We start from the raw sequence: 22758 nt of genomic DNA on the forward strand, positions 1-22758 counted from the left end.
ATATATATTAAATTGGTGAAAAAATATTTTCATTCGATTCTCATGTTTTTACAATGTATAGAGAGCTTTTACTTGCAGAGAATCTTGTCGCGTGTTGTTTTGGCATGAAACCCCTCCGGCACCAAAGACAAAACTTCATATAAAAATAACTTACCAGTTAGCATGCAATATAGGGGTCCCTAATGAAAGAAATAGATTAGATCTGGCAAAAAGTTAATCCAATCCGCGAACCTGACCCAACCCAACCCCAAAAAACAGGGTCAGGGTCTCATATTTTAGTTATCCGAATGTGAAAATGACCCAACCCGACCCAATCTAAAAAAAAATTAGGTTGAGTTGGGTTGGGTCATGGGTCAACCCACTGACTTGATTGTCAAGTCTAATTGGGAATATTTATGTATTATTGGAAGTTTTCACTCTTTAATTTTTTCTATTTAGTTTTTACTTTTTATTATTTACTCTTTAAATTGTTAAGTGTTCAAGTTTTTTATTTTATATTTAGAATTTTAAGATTAATTTTTTTTTAATTTTGACATTTTTTATGTAATTTTTCTTTATTTTTTTTAATTTCAATTTTTGGATGACCCAAATTGACTCATGGGTCAACCCTAACCCGAATATTTAAGATTAGGGTCTAGCATTTGATAACCCAACTCGAAATCAACCCAAAGTACCTTGACCCAACTCAAACCCAACCCACCCAACCCAATTGCCAAGTCTAAAATAAACAACAATATATTTCACTTTGTTATAAAACTTATCGGATAAAGTGGTTATTTCCCTCTTAAGTCTATTTGATTACACTCTTTATAGGTCCACTTGGATCTGAAATTTTAATCTGATCAACAAGTTATTGAATCGCGTAAACGTCCTAACGACCCCAAAAAAAGTAGAAGAATGGTCTGAAATGGTAAGAAATGATCTAAGGACCTACAATTCGAAAGAAAAAATGACTTTTCATAAAACACAACGACAGGAAGATATTCGTGCAGCCGGCCCCAAATAGATACATCATAAAGACTGTGTTCATCGAATAAATAATGAGGTTGTGTTTCGTTTGATAGAAACAAAGAGAGATAGAGGGGGAAGTTAAGATTCTTTAAAAGCCCGTTTGTTTTTTGGTAAATTATTTATCCATGTTTTTTTATTTCTCATATAAATAAGGTAATGACCATTTTAGCCATAAGACTCCATTATTAAAAAGGGTATTTTTATTTTATTCAAGTATGGGCAACTTTTTTTGTGGGAAAGTTATTTATCCACCTATGATATGGATATCCCGAATAAGTAATATTCATAAAAATAAACTTTCCCTGATCCCCACATAAATCTGAAAAAAGAATACGGAATTCTTGATCAATGGGAATCAAAACCCCATTAACCAATTTTCCTCTCTCAAAATCAAAAAAAAAAAAAACGCCCTAAAAAACTTTTCCCCAAATTTCTTTTTCTTTCTTAATTTCTATCAAAGCAAACGCAGCCTAATTGATTGAAATCACCAATTCTCCTAATAAACTGTTAAATATAAAAATATGCTCTATGATCTTATCTAATTAATAAGATATAATCAGATTCCAAATTTGTGAGATTTAATAAGATGGTTGATTAGGATCATGTAAAGTCAGTGGTCTCCATTCAATTTGTTTTTCCCCAACCCAAATAGTTAGTAGATATTTAATGGTAGAATTAAAACGGAAAGGTGAAGCCCAGCAGGCCAGCAGTGAACGCAATGTGTCCAGCTGGGCCGCAAAAATCCTAAGAAAGGCAAAAGGAGGCGAGGACTCTGCTTCCATGAAGTGACATAAAGAAAGCAACTAGGAGCTAATGGGGGCCTAGTGGGGGTCCAGTGTGCTCTCCTCAAGATTGGCCTGTTGGCTCTTATCCACACAAAGTCATAAACTTCGTCTTCCCACCCCCGTGCAAGGGACGGTACATATCTTCCTTCTTCCTCTATCTCTATGCCCCCTTCCCTTTTCACCTCTTCTTCTTCTGTACCTTTCACCCGCTATATTCTCTCTGGTCTGATTTTTGGAATTCGGAATCCCATCTTGGGCTCAGAGAGCGAATGAGAAAAAATTAGCTAATTCCCGTGATCAGACTCCAACATGAGTCCATCATGGGTCACATACATTATTACTAAAAAAGGGCCCACATACATGTTGTCCTTGCCTGCAGTATTACTAGATAAAAATAATTAAATATTTATTAAAAAACTCACTGTGGCAGAAGAAAACACATGTAAATCATGCCTACCCATAAAGAACACTTAAATAAATATTCATAATTTTGTAAAGAATAAAAAAAAAAATCATGGTTACGGGCCTAACAATAAGAACCAACAATATTATTCAAAATCGATGCAGATATCATAAGGATTTTGATCAATCAAAATCTTATTGAATTTTGATAAATACTATCCGATTGGTTCAAGTTTTTCTGATATCATGCTTTTCCAGTATCATACTCGAATTCTACTATTGAAAATCCATACTGCCGGAAAAACATGATACCGAAAGAGCTTTCACCAATCGAAATCCTCCTCTGAATTTTAACAAATATCATAGTCTAATCCTTTTATTTTGTATTTTACATACCACTTTTTTACTGATGCTTTTAATTTGTAAAATTAGTTTAAGTAACTATTTTTTTAACCCAACCTCCAAAAGTGGATGAAACTTGTTTTGCTTTCAAAAGCAGCCACTATGGCATATGTTTTGTGATGTAATGGTCACACATTGTATCAAGGTTTTTAAAATTGACCTGGGCAATGAATCGGTCAGGGGTCTGATTCCTGGGTTGAACGGTCTGACCATTCAATCGAATGAATGCCTATTCTAACAAGAAATAAAAAAAAAATTTAAAAATTGGCTAAATCATCAAACGGTTCAACCATTTGGATTAACGGCTTACTGATCAAATCAACAGTTTTGGGAGAAATAACGGTTCTGGATAAAACGAAACGGGTCACCTAACCAGTTCCTAGTTTTTTCGGTCCAACTATCCAGTCCGATCCAGTTTTAAAAATATGCTTTGTACTGCCACCTCAAATTTTCATTTGTAGTGTTCATGCCAAACAAGATTTCAAATCAATTTTTTTTTCTTTCTAGGTATGGGTTTCTGAGTCTTTCCTTTCTTTTTTTTTCTTTTTTTTTCTTTTTTTTTTTTTTATTATATGATTCTAGAAGGGGAGTTCCAATAATTTCACGTGGAATGTATCATCTACCAAAAAATACGCTTTGGTACTTAAATGTGTAATAACAAAATGATGTTTGTGAAAGACAGCATACCATAATGATTCAATGAATCAGCACCCTGAAATTATTAGTATTTGAAACATAAAAAACTTTATTCATTGTGTGGTGATTCTCATTTTTTTTTATACTTAGAATCCGTAATACTTAGATAAATATTCTGATAGAATAGATATTAATCCATCATTTTCTATACAAATTACATACACCCACTCTGTGCTTATGGGTTATGGGGTTGTGATATTGAGTTCTCCGACATTGCTTTAAAAGGCTTAATACTTGAGACAGAATCAATGGATTAGGCCTCTGTCTAAAAGACGTGTATGTCTCAATTCTCAAGGCATAAGGTGTGAAAAGGTATAAACCTCAACATTAAACTATTATTTAGTGATTTAATACAAAAATATATTTTATACATTTTTATAGTTTGAAATTTATGAGAGATATTTTAATAATTATATACCAAATAAAAAGAGTAAAAATAAAAAAGCCAAAAGGACCAGTTAAGTTCTCTTAGCATTCTAGGAAAGTTCAATGCAAAAAAAAAAAAGTCAAAGCAATTTTGATGATGGAGAATCTAGCATCTCAAATTTGTTATTTTCCTTATTTCTTTTTGTAATTGAATTATTTACTTTTTATTGTTTTTTACACATATCAAATAAACTAAGTTGTTTCCTTTGCTCAAAAATGCCGAGTAACCCATAAGTCTAATATCGATTATATGGATGATTCATTATATCTTCCCATTTGCGAAAACAATTTTATTGATGATGGAGATTTTTTTTTTTTTTGACCAAAAAATTATGATTAGTCATTTGAATTATTTGAGAATATTTCCTTTTGAAACTTGAAATGTAAATGGTTTATACTTGTTAATTGATTAACTATTATTTAGTTTAGTACTTAAAAGGCTAGATTTATTGTTTATTGTACTTTCTTATCATTCTAAGTTGGTATAGTATATGTTATTTTTATCATTTATAAACTTTAACTATTTTTTTCTTAATTGTTGAGGCCTACACCTCTCTTTTTGGGTCATTATGCCCTTAGCATTTTAAAGCCCCCCAACCCCAAACAACTACCCTTATTTTATTTTATAAGACTGTTTTACCCTTTTAACTTTTTTTTTAATTAGAATGGGTATTTTCTTAATTTTTGTCACTAATGATGTCACTCCATAGAATTTCGAATGGCAATTTGATATTTTCACAACCCTCTAAGGGTGTATATAATTTACCCTTTTATTATTTTTATTTATTATTTACATCCGATCCCATTTAATTAGTTGATGTTGTGTCTACAATGCACGATACATCAAACAGTAGCATATATCAGCCTTCTGAAAATGTAAACAATTTTTTTTCATTTTTTTTTGTTGATTTCAAATGAAAATATTTTACACTTTGTGTTTTTACTTTTTTACTTATTTGCTTAGCTGAGGCATACTTTAGAAACAAGAAAAAAAAAAAAAAACATTCATGTTGGAGAGAGAAAACACCTCCAAAAGACAAAATAATAGGAAAGAGCCCAATATCCAAGGCTTGGATAAAAATTAAATTACTTTTCGGGGCCAAACAAAAAACACTACCCCGGATCGTTTATTGGAGCATGGCCCACACTAGTGATGCTCCACAGTGATTTTGTCGCATTAAAATCATACGTAGTCCCATGAGAATGATTACACTGCTTTGGCGACCAGCGACGACAAGATAAGCTTCACCGGCCAATCACACCACTACTGGACCCATAATCAATTCCAAACATCCCCCCGGAACCTGAAAGGCTAAAACGTAAAACCTGCAACCAAACGTCCCCCACTATCTCTTCGGCGAGTTGATCAACGGCCGAACCGAACCGAAGTCTTTCTATTCTCTAGTTCTACCTTCCTGCGATGAGTATTACGACTGACGACTAAAGGTGCTGCCAATGAACTGACGTGGCCCGCTGCTTCGCTAAGACTCGTGACGTCAGACCAAATTCAATCAATATAAACCACGTGATCAATTCATCTTTTCTCTCTCTCTCTCCCACTTGCAGAGAGCGGAAATTTCAAAGAAACTCAATTAATTTTAATTTTTTAAACGAAAATCGGTTCAGTGCATGAACCTTTCTCTCTATTTATACCCTCCACACCATTTTCCTCCAAATTCGATTCTCTCATGTCTCAGGTCTTAATCCACTGAGAATCGCAGAGAGAAGCAAAACCAAAATCCCTCAAATTTTTATAAAAATTAAAAAAAAAAACCTAAATTCAAAAACTCAGAGAGGTTGGAAAAAAATGTACGGGATTAACAGTGGTGATTCTGAGTTTGCTGTTCTTGAATCGATAAGAAGACATCTGTTGGAGGAATCGGAAGCTTCAGCGAATTCGCAGATGAATGTTCAGGCGAGGAATCAAGGGCAAGGGCAAGGTCCCGTTTATTGCAGGAGCTCCAGCTTCAGTAGCCTCTTCCCTTGCTTGACCGACAAGTGGGGAGATCTGCCTCTGAGGGAGGATGATTCGGAAGACATGGTGGTTTTCGGCATGCTCCGGGACGCTTGTAATGTCGGATGGACTCCGTCACTCGGACAGGAAACGGCGGCATCCAACTTTAACTTAACTGGGACGCCGGTTAAATTGGAGCCTCAGGAAACGATGCCGGAAACGCCGATGGCGTCTGCAGCTGTAGCTCCCCCAATTTCGATTCCGTCGCTGGCGCAGCAGGAGAAGCCGAAACCGGCTCCAGCTCTGGCAGCTCCGTCGAAGGGGAAGCACTACAGAGGCGTAAGGCAAAGACCGTGGGGGAAGTTTGCGGCGGAGATTAGAGATCCGGCGAAGAACGGCGCCAGAGTTTGGCTCGGAACATTTGAGACGGCCGAGGACGCCGCGATGGCTTACGACCGAGCTGCTTACCGGATGCGCGGCTCTCGAGCTCTACTTAACTTCCCACTCAGAATCGGATCGAATGAACCGGATCCGGTGCGAGTGACCTCCAAGCGCTCCTCCCCGGAACCCTACTCTCCTTCTCTTTCGTATTCGTCATCGACGTCGTCGTCCGACAACGCCTCACCTAAGCGGAGGAGAAGAGGGGTGGTCAGTTCGGCTCAGGCAGCTCCTGCGGCGGCTCAAGCCGGCTTAGAAACGACGAGTCGATCAGAAGTCTTTCCAGTTGGGGCCCCACTGCTATGTGGCGAGCAGCTATTGGTCAGTTAGTTTTTGTATAGGGCTATAAAAAAAATATGCAGAGCACGAACAGTGGGAAAACGAGTTCATCCTTTTCCACGTTATTTTTTCAGGGACAATAGAAAAATAGAGACAAGTGTGTGAACTGTGAAGTGGTGTTTGGATTTGTGAATATTAAAAGAAGATTTGTTATTATTTCATGAGGTTTTATTCTAAAGTTTGGGTCTGAAAAAATCAAGACAAAGGGGAGAAAATGTGAGAGCAATGATCACAGAATGCTGGAAAATGGAAATGGGATCCAAAGTCCAACCTTGATCATCACACTTCATCTGAACTTGGCCCAAAACATGAAAAGACATTCCATGATTGATCCTGAGCTGGGCCTACCATTAATGCTTAATAATTCCATTATGACACCCTTAAATCTGGCCAACAAGTAAAAGCCCAATAGTACAGAGAAGCACCTGACGCAATTGGAATCCCAAGATGGGCTGAGTTGATGCAGGAGAGCCCAAGACGACTGGACCCTCTGGGCTTTACAGTTTTGTTGACTGATGTAGATAAGGCTGTGGAAAAAATAGGGAAAGGAAAGAAAAGGTAAAAAAACTTTTATAAATCTTGTATAGACTTTTCTACTTTTTCTTACCTTTTCCTTCAAACCAAACATAGCCTAAGGCAAAAACAATAACAAAACTGATCATTTAATCGTACCATGTGATAATGAGTAATGAAATCGTTTCATTTTTGTATTGAAACTTGTTTGTGACTTGTGAGAGAACAAGGGATGCCGGTCTTACTCGTTCATCTGGTGTGAAACCGTTGATTGGATGGGATGATGGTTTGGATTTTGAAACAGTTGAGAAGTTTTGTGAAAGCAAGAAATTGCTAATGATTGATTGAAGATGTTTAAAAACTACTTACTGACTTATTTCTATACTTGTTGGACCTAAGATGCATTGGCTTTGCGAATTATTTTTATCATTAGCAATAGTTAGTGATTTATAAACCAGACTGACAAGGACTTGGATAGAAGTAATAGAAAATGATTTAAGCACTCATAATTTAACAATTGGTATGGCATCCAATAGAATGATGAAACAAGATTCATGTAATCAACTCCATATAAATGGGACAAGGCTCCATCATCATCTAAGCCTTATTACAACTATATGGGATTGGCTACTTGAATTTTATTTCTCCATTCAGTATGTTACTTATTCGGGTAAATATACTTATCCGTGAAAGTGTTTCCTACGAAAGACTTACCCGGGTAAGTGAATACCCATGTTCTTTTATTTTCAAGGTAAATATGGCAATGATCATTTTAACCATAAAAATTCATTATTAAAAGAGGCATTTTTGTCCCATTCAAGTGTTAGTGACTTTCCCCCAGGTGGGAAAGTTATTTACCCACCTAGGAGTTGTGTAAACGATACCCAAGAAAATAAACTTTCACAGTCCCCACATAAATCTGAAAAAAAAAAAAAAAGAACATGAGTTTCTTGGTCAATGAGAACCAAAATCCCATTGTCCAACTTTTCCCCCTCTCAAAATCCAAAACAAAAAATATGTGATGAGTCTATTAGGTGGTATTTGATAACACTGAAACAGGGTCTAATATCTAAAAAACTGGCTTTCCAAAGGATGGATCTTGTTTGCATTAACATCTAAACCATACCTTTGTAAAGTGATAATAGGTTTAATTTGAAAAAGGTGGCTCATGTGAGGAACATTTTCAGATGTGTTTTAAGTAACTCATTATGACTAAAATGCCCTCCTTTTTTAATATTATAGACTTTAGAGGCCCTGAAAAGTGAAAAAGAAGGTTTTCTATTTTCAGATATCAAATCTATAAAAAACAGTTTTCTGCATTTTAGATAACAACAGAATTCAGTTTTATCCTATATCACCTTTCTGTTTTATTTCTGATTAGTTGGACCTAAGATGATGTAATTACTGGTCGCTACTGGCATCTAATTTTTGAAAAATAAATTAGAAAATGGATTTCCAAAGTTTGAAAGCAGTTTGAACTGTTTCTTTTTCAGTCATCTTCAGTCCTGTTTTTTTCTTTGCATATATCAAATCAACCAAAGCTTAGATGATATGATGATTTATTAATTGAAAAAATGCAAAACCTTTGACTAAAACATCTAAAGAAGAAATTTATAATCCGAGCCTCATCCCAACTATATGGGGTGGGTTACATGAGTCTTGTTTCGCCATTCCATTCTATTTACTGTCATATTGATTATGCATCACTTTGTGGAAATAGCCCAATATATCTTGCCTATTTATCACCACTGTTAAGAAATTTGCAATGATTGATTCTGTTTAAAATTGCATTACTTACTGTTTTATTTCCAATTGGTTAGACCTAAGAAAATTAAATTAGAGATGGATTTTCAATGTTGAAATTAAAACCCCTCTTTTTTTAAATTCTTATTTTCATTGGTGTAACAGGAAAAAAATTATAAATTAAACCCTTTTAGAAACCATTTATCTCGTGATAACTATGCTAGTTATTATGTTTTTTCTCTCGAATAAAATATATCATAGAAGAAAGAACACACTGTAACCCTACAAAACGTTATTGCTACAACATTCTTGTATTAAAAAAAAATAAGGGATCCTTCACCTTCATTAGTTAAATATGTTTTTAGGGAAATTGTCAAAAACTCACCATGAGTTTTCAGCATTTCTCTTAAACTCGTCACAACTTTTCAAAATGTCTAAAACTCACCATGTCACTAACTTGATGTTAAAGAGACTAACGGCTGTTAATATATTACCATTTTGATCTTCATAGAAAAATATAAAATATATACATATATAAAGTATATACATATATTTTAATATTTAGACATGAAAAAAAAAAAGAAAAAAGTTCAAAAAATATTTTCAAATATAAAATACATAAAAACACAGAAACTACAAAAAAATGTAAAAAAATATAGAAGTTGCACACAAAATAAAAAAATTATTTTCAAATTATAGAAACTATAGAAATTGAAAAACAAAAATCAGAAAATAAAAATTGTAGAAAAAACACCAAAAATTATAGAAAAACACAGAAATTGCAAATAAATAATAAAAAAAAACACTGGAAATTTTATAGATGGTAGAAAATAGAAAAATGTAAAAAATCAGAAATTATAAAAAAAAATAGAAATTATAACAAAACACTAAAAATGTAAAAAAATGAAAATTGAAAAATGAAAAAGACCATTTTCCTCTAACTCACCATTCAAGGGCGATTTTATTATAAAAATTGTTATTTATGCTGGCGTGGAGACCTCTGTTAAGAAACATTAACGGTGCACTAACGGAAGGTGGGGTTTGGAAAATAAAAACTTACTGACATGGTGAGTTTTAAATGTTTTAAAAAACTGTAGTCTATAGCGAGTTTAAGAGAAATATGAAAACTCATGGTGAGTTTTAGACAATTTCCCATATTTTTTTTAAATGAAAAAAACAAAAAATTATCTTAGTTGGTGGTAAGGAAACTATACATGGATTCTTGCTCTTTTGTAACGGGAATCACAACAAATAAATGTTTTTTCACTTTCCAGCATAAGAACACAGGAATGTATATGAAGGAATCGTGACGACCTTGGCTTCTAATTTATACAGACTGACCAACTCTGACCCACATTCATATATTTTGAAGAAATTAGATGATAATCCTCGGGCCTTTACGCTTCTTCCCTTAACCAATCAAGGAAATTGTTGGGGCGAAGGCATCATGCTTTTTTCTTGACTTTCTAGAAGCTTTTTTTTTTTCCTCACATCTAAGAAAAGGTACCTTCGGGTACAGAGGCTGAGAAACAATTTAGCCAGTGGGACAGGGGCCTGGGGAGAGAGAGAGAGAGAACATTGCACAATTACACATTATATTTGATTAGCAAGCATTTAGCAATTTCATACTAGTGTAAGCAATTCAACTCTCAGCTTCCTCTACACCACCGTGGCTGATCCATAGCCGTTAGATTGGAATTTTCAATTTTCCTCATTTGAGAATTGATCGGTTAAATCCAATCTTATCGGTCATCATCAACCTAGTGGAACGACAAGCCACGTGGCCATGTGGCGATGTGGGCCTGAGGTTTGTGTTTGTCGTCAGTGTCCACGTCCCCAACCAAGAGATGGGTCCACATCCAGAATGGCCCACGCACATGACTGATGACACATCACACATCACACATCTACGTTTACTAATTAATGGTTATTAATTATTATAGATAACTAGACAACGGTCAAAATCGAAGGATCAGATAGTAGAGGGGAGAGGGGGGCCTGGAATTGAATTCTGCATCGGGTGTATCCGTACTTCTCCGACAAAATCATCTTCTTCTCATATTCAATTCAAGTTAAAAACGGCGCACACAAGACCAGGCCAGGCCCTTTTATCCCTATAATAATAAATGCTCGAGTTATCAAAATCCAATCACACGTGCTGAGAAAACGCTTGACCCAACAACTCATTTGCCCCTTAAGTCTTGACTTTCAAAGTCTCAAAAATCAAAATCTGAATTCCTGAGGTGAGGTGGTGAGGTGAGGACTGAGGGTGGCTTTATTTTATTACGTACTATTATAAGTTAAGTTACAATATCCATTTCAAACAAATCTTATTACCATCTATGACCCTCCACCCTGGTTTCTAGCTTCTACCACAGGGGACCGGAGGACCACCTGAGGATCCGAAAGCCCTTCAAATTTGGTCTCCACTGGATCTGGATGTGACTACCATAGACTAGCCCTTCAGATTGGTCCACATTGTTCAACTCCACAGTTGATTTTACTTTTTCAAGGATGATATCTGTGAAACCATATTGGCAAACAAGCTTGCTCCGTATTTGGTTTACAATAAACACCCCCTTTTACCCGGGATAATTGCAATCTGAGAGGCCACAAAACAACCATGATTACAAGAAATTTGTAATGGGGTTTTATCAACCATCATTCATCATTAATCAAATCCAGTAAACCCCAGTTATTCTATCTCTATCTGAGCTGGAAAAGGCCAAAATTTCATTACTACCTTAGTTCATAGGTGTCTTACTTTGGGCGTGCGTAGGTAGCAGGATGAGTAATGACTGAACACAAAGTATTAAATCATATGACGATACTTGAGTATCATAAGCATCACTAGTTATTTTCTACGCAAAAGAACGCAAAGATCAAATGATAATATTTGAAATGTGGTAATTCTGAACTTCCTTCTAAGACAGGCACATGGCAATATGGTATATACACCACCAGCACCTTGTCTGAGGTTGAGCAGATAGACTATCTGATTTCAAAAAGATGGGTGACCTATCATCATCATGACCTCAAAACAACAAAAAGAATGAGAAATACAACCTTTCTGTGCTAAAAGTTGTACGATATTCCATCCACACCTCTAATCCAATCTCCGTGTCTGATCTAAATAGGAGTGGATAGAATGAGAAATTCAAACTTCAAATCACACTACCAATTCCAAATGCATGAATTCTAAATTTCTAATGGTAATGGTGTACACAGTATCAGAGAGGGCATGATGTCTCAACAGAAGACAGTTTATGATACCAGTATGCCATCCATGAAAATCTGAGAAGCCACTTGAAAACCTGTTCATGGGTTTCCTTCACTCTTATTCTTCATGATGGTTTCCTTAACTCTTTTCTGTCATGATATAGGTGGTCGTCTCCTGCATTTTGCAGTTTAGCAAGAGGATCAAAAGGCAGGATGAGTGTAAACCAAAGTATACATCTCCATTAAATTTAAGTACTAACGCAAGTACTAGTCATTTACACATCTATGGTCTATGTTTAAAAAATAATTACACATTTAGTTAATTAGAGTGGACAAACATTTATCAAGTCTTGAACAAATGAAGTATGTGAACAGAAAAGCTAATTGATTTGCTCACTTTCTTATGGTAATCAGTACCCAAATTATGTAATGACTTGCATCACAATCTAGGGAGCAAAGAGAGATAATAGTACCTCTTGGGTCGACTTCGATCTTCCTCATAGTCCATCACTCCACCAGGTTCAGAATAGAGGATCTCCTCATGACTTCGGAACTCCATGTCTGCCTGCTTACAGTGTGTAACTTCTGCCACCACGTAAGTAAGACAATCGACCAACATGTCCCAATATAAGCACTAATTTCTATAGTCCTACATCAATTACTTCCAGAGACATTTAGCTTCTAAAGTTTTATGCAGAGAAATCAGGAACAACCAAGCATTAATTGGTTCAACTCAAGAAATAGAAAATCAAGATTCAATTTCATATAATGTTTGTGACCATCCAATTTATCATATTTTTTAGTATCCGTTAATTATTATGCTTTAACTAAAGGTTCAACTGAATACCCAAGAAAAAAAAAAAAAAAAAAAACTAAAGGTTCAACTTGGGAGGGCTTGAGTTGAGGATTTCTTAAAAATTGAATGGGCCTGGCCAAAGGGCCCAAATTCGATGCTGAATAAATTCTTCAATTCAGGTAGCTGACTCACACCACCTTCCTTCTACACACAATCTCCCAGTTAATCATCTGATCCATCTTTTTAGTCCCTAGCTCCCATAGAAAGTCCCTCACTTTTTTTCTCTAACATTTTTCACCAAAAGAACTAGAATTATGAACATGGGAAAAAAATGAAAAATAGCAGGTAAGTTGGCAAGGGTGGAGTTTATTAGTGTTGTCTTCCTTCCAAAAGAAATGTAATTCATTTTCCAATTTGTTAGCTTTTTACAAATCTATCCACTATAGGGTTCCGGAAATTGCAGGTTCCAGGGTTCCCTCCTAATAGTAGATGTACACCTAGATGGTTCAATGGCCATTCCCCTCTAGCACGCCCCAACACCATAACATATCTCCCCACTATTGTTACATCCATGTTCATCCCCATTAAGTAGCTTTTCTAGAGATTGATCTTCAAGTTGGAGCCAACTTCAAAGCAAAGGAGTGTAGGTTCCCTCCTAATAGTAGACCTAGGTAGTTTACTGGACACTCTCCTCTAGTACACCCCAAATCCCAGCATATCTCCCCACTATTGTCTCATCCATGTTCACCCCCACTATGCAGATTTTCTGGAGATTGATCTTCAAGTTAAGAGACAAATTCAAGGGACTTATCAAAAGAACAAAAAAATCAAGGGACTTGACTAATAAGTGTAGGTTCCTTGCTCCTTCCTCTCCATTGTCCTTAACAATATTATGTCATCCGACAAAATACAATACTGCCACATCTCTCCCTATCCACCAACCTCTCACAAGACCTAGTCAGTTGGCCCCAGACAAAATCCAAAAACATCTGCAATGATGGTAAATAGGAATGGTGGCAAGGGATCTCCTTGTCTAAGATCCCTTCAAAGCTAGAAAGAAATCTTTCACAGATGCATTCACCAAAATCAAATAGTGACAAGATTTTAAGCATATCCATTTTCTCCATCTTTCTCTATAGTCACTCTTCTCCAAGGACCAATCTATCATGTCATAGGCTTTTTCTAGATCCAATTTGACACTCAACCTTGCCTTTGTTTTTCATATCCTGCACATACTCATGCTACCATGATTTGGTCTATGATTTGTTTACCTTAGGTTTAAAATGTTAGTGCCAATGAAAATGTCAAGCATCCAAATATAGGACACATGTCAGAAATGTGTCATATAGAAAGGTTATAAAAATAAAGGTAAAAGACGTAAACCTCACCTGAGGTTTCTCTTAAATACTGAAACCTCCCATCTGTTTACAAATTTGACTAAAATCTCCCCTGGTAAAGTTATGTCTAACATAGTAATTAAAATGTCTCTTTTTTGAATATTTAAATTTTGGAAACTCTGTCACCAGAGAGTTTTAGATATCAACGGATTATGTATTCTCAAGCACAAGGTAAGAAAAAGGAATACCTCTTTATTTCAGTTTGTCCAATGTGTAGCTAAGAGAAATTCAGATTTTGCATTAGTGCTGCTGATCATCCCCAGACCATATGCCTTGTTCAAACAAGGCCATAATGATTTTTTTTTTTATCAATAACACTTTCATTAACTCATCAATAGAAGAATTACATTAGGAAGACAAACACACTTATCTTCCAAAAACAACAAAGAACCTCAAGAAAAGGAAAAAAAGAAAGAAAACACACTATAGTTACAGCTTAGCCCAAAATAGTGAATCCCTTTCTGCCCCTTGTTTAGCTAAACCGTCAGCTATAGAATTAGCCGATCTTTTAACCCAACATATCTTAACTTCCATCTCTTGCACCAGCCACTTGAATTTCCTCCTCTCATTATTGCACTTCCATAAGCCATTGTGATCTTTTATCAGCCACCCTATCACCACCTCTGAATCCCCTTCAATTAAGAGTTTCTTGATGTTCAATTCCTTAGCTTTCTAGACTCCTTCCAAAACTGCAAAGATCTCAGCTCTAAGGGAGTCACCCACTCCAATTGGACCTGAGAACATGGCAGAAATTACCCCATTTTCATCCCTAAAAACACCCCCAATCCCTGATTGTCCCGGATTTCCCCTGCTACACCCATCAAAGTTTAATTTCACGAATCCACCAGGTGGAGGGGTCCAAGCCACACTCATTACTGACTTAGTCTGTGTGCAACTTGCAATTTCACCCCACTTCCTCAACATGTCATCCACAGTGTAATCTGTGAAAAGCTCCAAAGATTTCAGCCACTGTACCGCCCTAATATGAATGATAGCCCTCAGATCTGCTGCTCCTCTTTGAGCTTCTAAGAATATCCTGGAGTTTCTTTCTTCCCAAAGTATCCAACATACTGCAGCCCTTAGTCCTCTCCACATTGTCTTTCCCCTTTTTATCCACCACCTGAAAAGAGAAGGGGAACAAAGGCCCTGCAAGTCTGATGGGGGATTCCAGCTACATCCAAATAGGGACAAAGCCCATTCCCACATTGACCTCGCAAAATGGCAAGACACCAGGAAGTGAAAAACAGTCTCCCCATCCGCTTTACAAAGAACACACCATTGAGGTGACAAACAAGTATTGGGTCTTGATGGGGGGTGATTTGGCCCGACCTCGCAGCACGGGTACCGTGGACGTGACCTTGCTCAAACAGTGACTCAGCATGACAGCGCAACGGACGTGACCACAACTCGGAGGGAAGGTCCCACCGAGTTCAGCTCGGAAACTGGGCGGATAAACAACTCACCGGAAGCTGCCTTACCCGCACCTCCTCCCCGAGGTTAAGGCACTTCGGGGCGTCCCGAGTTCGGGGTGACCTGACCTCTCTTAAGGCCCGAACTCCTCCCAATGGACCTCGAGCCCCTCCCAGATAGGAACGCGCTGATCCACCTCTGGATACCCCGAGGCACAAACACCTCGGGTCAGCCAGCTCTGCATAACTTGCTACAGGCAGCTCGTCACCTCAGAGGCAGCCTGGCGTAGGGTAACCCGCGAAAGGGTAGTTCGGCCTACCACCGAAAGATCTCCTGCCCGTCCCCCAGCTGCCTCAACCTCAGCTTCAGCAGCCGCAGTTCCTGCCTCGGCACCCAGCTTCGCAGCAAGCTAGGTCTCGCCGCCAGGACGAGCGCCCCTCTGACCAAGCAGAGGCCCCCCAAAACATCCCAAAAAACCAGGCCTCCCTCCGTGGCAAACGAGAGAGACCAGCTACCCCGGTCACACCGCGAACGGACAAGTCGGGAGGACCCTAGCTCTACATCACCTCGGCAGTTGAAGTTTGAAACCCCGCTCCTTGAGAACCGGTTCAAGATCCTGGCAACAGACTCCAAGTAGGATCCCTCTGTCCGCATCCATCACCAGCAAACCGGGCTACTTCCTGCACAAACCATTTCGGACAGCACAGAGGTGAGCAACACAAACGCCGAGCCCACCAAGAAGCAGACGCCACCGCCGAGCTCGCCGATCTGTCACCCGAGATTTGCCCGAGCTCGGGGGCAAAGAAGAGGTAAGCTCGGCCTAAGTCAAAACTCCCCTCCTCTCAATTCCATCCCCCCCGTCTTCCGAACTCCTAGCAGTCCCAATGCCCAAAGACTTCAAGCTCCCCCCTCTTGACAAGTATGACGGGTTGTTTGACCCAAATGATCATGTAGATGCCTTCCAGTCACAGATGCACCTGACGAGAGCCAGTGAGTCGTGCATGTGCGTGGCCTTCTCCACTACTTTCAGAGGAGTAGCTCGTACATGGTACCGGAACTTGGTACATGGATCGATAAGAAGTTGGGCGCAATTCGCAGAGGCCTTCACGTCCCACTTCGTCACCAACAAACGGTGTCTGCGAACTGAAGAAAGCCTCCTCAGCATAGTGCAGAGAGAGGGAGAGTCCATCCGGGGCTATATCAAGCGGTTCAACGATGCTTGTATGCAGATACCGCACCTGGACCCCGTCGTACGCCTTGCAGCAACCAAGAAAGGCGTAACACACAAAGAGTTCAAATGGCACATGGTCGTCAACCAACCAGCAACCATAACCGAGTTTCTGAAGCTCGCGAACAGGTTCATAGCTACCGAAGAGATCAACCAAAAGGGCGAGGGCACGCCCAAAAAAAAGAAAGAGGGAAGGAGAGCCTTCAAGTCAAGGGGACAGCCGAAAGAAAAAGGATACAGCTCGGGGGGCAAAGCCGGGTCAATTGTTCCGAGCTCTTGTAGCGGACCGAGCTGATTACACCCCACTGAACGCAAAGCGGGCCGAAATCCGGATGGCGATCAAGGACGCCCCGTACGTGAAGTGGCCACCCCGTTTGAGGGTGAATCCCAATGAGAGAAATAAAAATATGTATTGCAGTTTTCACAAAGATCACGGTCACAGTACCGAGAGTTGTAAAAACCTGCGCGACGAGATAGAGAAGCTCATCCGTTGCGGATATTTGAGAAACTTTGTACAAAATAATAATATCAATAGTAATGAAACAGGTCGACAAGGGGAGCACGGTAAGGATGCTCCCGAGTCCAGCAGCAGGCCGGCCGAACAACCGCAGAGGCAGCCTCCGGAGGAGAGGCCAGTTCGGGGGAGGTTCAATCGTTGCGGGTTGCACTTCAGCAACAGCTCGAATGTCAGTTCGTGAGGCCACCCGAGAAGAGCAGAACCCCCCAAAGCGGCCGAGGACAGAAGAGCCAATTTTCTTCACAGAAGATGATGCACGAGGGGTCCACTATTCCCACGATGACATGCTCGTAATAAAGATAAGAATCAACGACTTCGAGGTCAGGCGCGTACTCGTTGACTCAGGCAGCTCGGCCGGCATCCTCTTCAAAACTGCGTTCAACCAGCTTCAGTTGCAGAGAAGCGACTTGAAGCCTACAAACACTCCTTTGGTGGGCTTCAGCAGAGAAGAAGTCCGGCCCCTTGGGAAAATAACAGTACCTGTTGAAGTCGACACATGGCCTTGTGTGGTCAGATTCAAACACGACTTCCTGGTGGTCGCGACCCCCTCCCCTTACAATGCCATAATAGGTCGACCGATCACCCATGTCCTACGGGCGGTGGTCTCCACTTGCCATTTTTGGCTATGAAGTTCCCAACAAACTTCGGTGTGGGGTAGTGCGGGGCGACCAGCTTGAGTCCCGCAAGTGCTATGTCGTCGCCCTGAAGGGAAAAACCAAGGTGAACGACGGCCTCGAACTGAAGCGGCCTACGGAGCAAGGCGAAGAATGAGCCGCGCCCACAGAAGAAACAGTCGCGGTCCCGACCTCAGCGGCAGACCCAGCTTGGACGCTTCAGATCGGCGCTTCCATCCAGAAGCCTCTACAATCCGAACTGGTAAGCTTCTTACTTCAAAATTTAGACGTTTTTGCATGGTCTGTGGCAGAGATGCCCGGTATAAACCTCGAACTCATAACTCACAAGCTGAATACTGATCTTGTATTAAGGCATGTTAGAAGAAACGCAACCTAGCTCCGGAGCGGTGGAAAGCGGTCGACGAGGAGGTCGAGAAGCTCCTCACAGTTGACTTCATAAGAGAAGTCCATTACCCGAGCTGTGTAGCCAACCCCGTCCTAGTAAAGAAGGCCGAAGGCAAGTGGCGCATGTGCGTCGACTACACCGACCTAAACCGGGCTTGCCCAAAAGACTGTTTCCCGCTCCCCAGAATTGACCGCTTGGTGGACGCGACCTCAGAGCACGAGTTGCTAAGTTTCTGGGATGCCTATTCGGCCTATAACCAAATCAAGAAGGACCCGGCAGACGAAGAAAAGATTGCATTCATCACGGAGTTCGGTCTGTACTGTTACAAGGTTATGCCCTCCGGGTTGAATAACGCAAAGGCAACCTTTCAAAGGCTTGTAAATAAATTGTTTGCGCCGTTAATCGGCAGAAAAGTAGAATGCTATGTAGACGACATGGTTGTCAAAACTCAATTCTCACATGAATTAATACAAGATTTGCATTCTGTTTTTGAAATTCTGTGTAAGTTTAATATGAGACTGAACCCAAGCAAGTGTGTATTCGATGTAACCTCGAGCAAGTTCCTAGGATACATCATTAACCGGCGCGGCATTGAGGCCAACCCGGATAAGATTAAGGTCATTTTAGATATGAGACCACCCCAAAAGTTGAAGGAGGTTCAGAGGTTGAATGGCCGCATAGCCGCCCTGAGCCGCTTCATGTCCAAGTCGGCGAACCGTTGTCTGCCATTCTTTTCGACAATTAAGAGCAAAGGGTTCGAATGGCCCCAAGACTGCCAGCTCGCGTTCGACGAGCTCAAGGAATACCTCGCTAGTGTGCCGATCTTAACCCGGCCCGAGGAGGGCGATGTTTTAGAACTGTACCTCTTGGCGAACAACGAAGTGGTCAGTTCAGTACTAATAAAGAAAGTAGATTGGGTCCAACGACCCATCTATTATGTTAATAAAGTGTTGCAGGGAGCAGAGACGAGATACCCGGAGATAGAAAAGCTAGCATATGCACTGGTAATTGCAGCTCGGAAGCTCCGCCCGTACTTCCAAGCTCATACTGTTATCCTCCTCACCGACAAACCACTGAGGCAAGTCTTACTTAAGCCCGAGGTCTCTGGTCGGCTGATGAAGTGGGTCGTTGAGCTCGGCGAGTACGACCTCCAGTACAAGTCGTGAATTGCCATTAAGGCTCAAGCCTTGGTAGATTTCATCGCCAAGTGCACATTCAACTCCAAAGTTCCCAGGCCGATTGAGCACGAGGTCCCCTGTTCAGGTGAGCCCGAAGCTCCCAGGCCGGTTCAGTCCGAGCCCCGTGAGGTAGCAGCCAGTGTGGCATCTCTCCTAGCTAGGCCAAGCGCGAGCTGGGATGAGGAGCCCTGAATCCTTCATGTAGATGGCTCCTCGAACCAACAGGACGGCGGAGCCAGAAAAGTTTTGAACGGCCCAAGTGGTACGAAACTAGAGTACGTGCTACACTTCGAGTTCGCGACATCTAACAATAAAGCAGAGTACGAGGCGTTGATAGTTGGACTAGCCTTAGCCAAAGAAGTAAAAGCCAAGCACATCGTTATCTGCAACGACTCCCAGCTCATGGTCAACCAGGTCACTAGCGAGTACGAAGCTCGTGAGCCGACCATGGTCGCCTACTTAGCCAAAGTTAGAGAGGCCCTGCTCAACTTCCAGTCACACTTCATCAGACAAATCCCTAGGTCAGAGAACGCTGAGTCCGACGCCCTGTCCAGGTTAGCCAGCTCTAGTGACATCACCATGAGAATCGTGTACATAGAGGACCTGCCTCGGCCTAGTATTCTTGGGGGGGGGCAGAGCAGGTCGCTCCCGTCGTTCAAGCAGAGCCGAGCTGGATTGACTCGCTCACGAAAATCTTGCTACACGACACCCTCCCTGTAGATCGCAATGCAGCCAGGCAGCCAAATACGTCATGATAGACGAACGGCTATACTGGAGATCCTACACGCTCCCCTACCTGCGTTGCTTGCGACCTATCGAAGCCGAGCTCGTACTCCACGACACTCATGAGGGTCTGTGAGATGGACACTTGGGGGGCAGGGCCCTCGCCCAAAAGGCACTTCGACAAGGGTATTATTGGCCAACAATGAAGGCAGACGCTATTGAGCTCGTCAGAAAATGTGACAAATGCTAGAGACATGCCAACATTCACCACCAACCCGTTGCCGACCTTAAGTATCTCACCAGCCCATGGCCCTTTGCATAGTGGGGCATCGATCTACTCGGGCCATTCCCGCCAGCAACGAGTGGAAGGAAGTTCTTAGTAGTAGCAATGGACCACTTTACCAAGTGGGTAGAAGTCGAACCCCTCGTAACTATTACAGTCCGAAATTTTCAAAACTTCTTTTGGAAGAACATCGTGTGCCACTTCAAATTACCTCGGATATTGATTTCCGACAACGGCAAGCAGTTCGAGGACATCAAATTTCAAGACTGGTGCCGAGACATGGGAATTCGACAAAACTTAAATTCAGTCGCACACCCTCAAGCAAACGGTCAGGCAGAAGTCACGACCAGAGCCATCCTCCACGAATTAAAGGCACGGTTGGACCGAGCTAAAGGATTGTGGGCAGATGAACTACCAAGTGTTCTATGGGCATACCGGACCACGGAGAAGACCGCCACAGGAGAAACACCCTTCAATCTCACCTACGGCACCGAAGCGGTGATCCCCGCAGAGATCGAAGTACCTACGCTGCGACTAGAAGCATACAATGATCAAACAAACAAAGATGAGCTACGTACCAACCTCGATTTAATCAACGAAGTAAGGGACCTCGCGTACATCAGGACCACAGCCTACCAGCAAAGAGTAGCTCGGTACTATAACGCCAGGGTCAAGATGCGGAACCTCCGCGTTGGCGACCTGGTCCTTCGTAAAGTTATGGTACCTGAGCCCGGCCTTGGCAAGCTCGGGTCCAACTGGGAAGGTCCCTACCAAGTGAAGCGAGTGCTCGGAGAAGGAACGTACGAGCTCAAGACCCTCGAAAGGAAACAAGTACCTCGGGCATGGAATATTGTCAACCTAAGACAATACTATCTATAAGAATCGAGTATGCCACGAGCCACTCCCAAGGCCTAAGGGCCAGAATACCGAGCTAATATGACCTCGGCACAATAGGACCCAGTCGCCTCTATGGCATGGGCAAACTCCGAGAATGGGCCACGAGCCACTCCTCCAACCTAAGAGCTGAAATGCTGGGCTAACGAAGAAACCTCGGGAGCATACAAAATTAAGTTACCCCATCAGCATGAACTAAGTACTTGTAGCGCCTGAGGTGCAGGCAGCTCGGGCACGAACCTTACAACAAATAGCCCGCCCTGGCATGCAAAGAGTTGGACCCGCTAAGGATAACAGACGGCAACCTACCTCGGGTGCAAACGAATCGGGCATGCGCCCTACTATGTCCCTCACCCCGGCGTACATGAGGCTACCCCTACTAAAAAGTTTGGGGCCACGATGGTCGTTAAGGAACACCCACTTGGGAAGTTCAACTCGATAGGTTAACAGCTTGGGGTGAGAACTATTTCGACAAAAATGAATTGCGCAAACTTTTGACAAAAGGAAAAATTTTCTTCATTGCAGAAAATTCATTACATAAATTTCATTAAGAAAGTCTTGATTGCAAGGGAGATTAAGTTTACAAATACAGGGAGCAAACTACTTCGGAAGCTCGTTGCAATAAGGCTCAAAATATTGTCAAAGTCTGAGTCCCTCAAATCCCTTCTTAAACCCAAGTTCCACCCAATCCCAAAAGTGGAAGAGGACGGGGTGGTAAAAGACGAGATTGGCTCATTTTTCAAAACAGAAAGAGCATACAAAGAAGGAAACTGATCCTTTAGAGGGGCACTCCCCACCCAAGTTTGTTCCCAAAATTTATGGAGTTACCGGAATTCAAATCATACCTGATGTTGGGGGAGAAAACTGGTAGAACAAGGCCATAATGATCAAGTGAAACAGAATCCTTCCTTTCAATTTCAAGCTTTTTTTTGTACTTGAGAGAGCTCATATTTCCTTATTCAGCCCATTTTTTATTTTTGTTTTTCAAGATTTTTTATATCTTCTTCAGAAAACAATGTCTGAAATGCCAATTTAAAATCTTTTGATCACAACTAATGTTTAATTTTGAAATTAATAAGTGGGTTCTTGATTCACAGAAAAACTGTAGTTACAATTATTCTGGAGATGAAGATTCAATCAAGTTGATCGACTTGAAGGATCATATATTTTAATACAAAAAGGAAGAAAATGAACAGTTCAATAAGCCTTTTATCACGGCTAGATTTGATTGATGCCCACTAACAAATGCAAGTCAAGACTCGAGAGTTCCAACGTTGATACATAAAAGAAGAATCATGTGGTCTCTTGTTTCTCCCTCCAACTTTGAGATTAAGATAAAGAGTGAATTATGGAACTTAGGAGAGAAAAGAGAGAGAATTCATTA

General features: G+C 40.7%; 2 protein-coding genes across 3 annotated transcripts in view; one reads left to right on the top strand and one right to left on the bottom strand.

Moving 5' to 3' along the window:
• Positions 1-5157: 5157 nt before the first annotated feature.
• Positions 5158-6614, top strand: LOC148880525 (ethylene-responsive transcription factor 2-like). Its single transcript, XM_088962447.1, has one exon. The coding sequence runs from the start codon at positions 5530-5532 to the stop codon at positions 6442-6444; it is 915 nt and encodes a 304-aa protein (XP_088818573.1). The 5' UTR covers positions 5158-5529; the 3' UTR covers positions 6445-6614.
• A 4985-nt stretch (positions 6615-11599) lies between these two features.
• The window catches only part of FUS5 (Proteasome component (PCI) domain protein), a 40480-nt gene continuing 29321 nt past the window's right edge, over positions 11600-22758 (bottom strand). Inside the window, exons 8-9 of one of the 2 annotated variants that reach the window (XM_088962449.1) lie at positions 12402-12493; positions 11600-12103 (exon numbers count right to left, since the gene is read on the bottom strand). In XM_088962449.1, the coding sequence (XP_088818575.1) occupies positions 12082-12103; positions 12402-12493 (114 nt within the window). In that variant the 3' untranslated portion in view covers positions 11600-12081. Of the gene's footprint in view, positions 12104-12401; positions 12514-22758 lie in introns of both variants that reach the window. The other variant, XM_088962448.1, reaches the window with a different exon arrangement.

The sequence above is a fragment of the Nelumbo lutea genome, chromosome 1, assembly GCF_056320005.1.
Source record: "Nelumbo lutea isolate HS-2025 chromosome 1, American lotus-T2T, whole genome shotgun sequence".
Taxonomy (NCBI): domain Eukaryota; kingdom Viridiplantae; phylum Streptophyta; class Magnoliopsida; order Proteales; family Nelumbonaceae; genus Nelumbo; species Nelumbo lutea.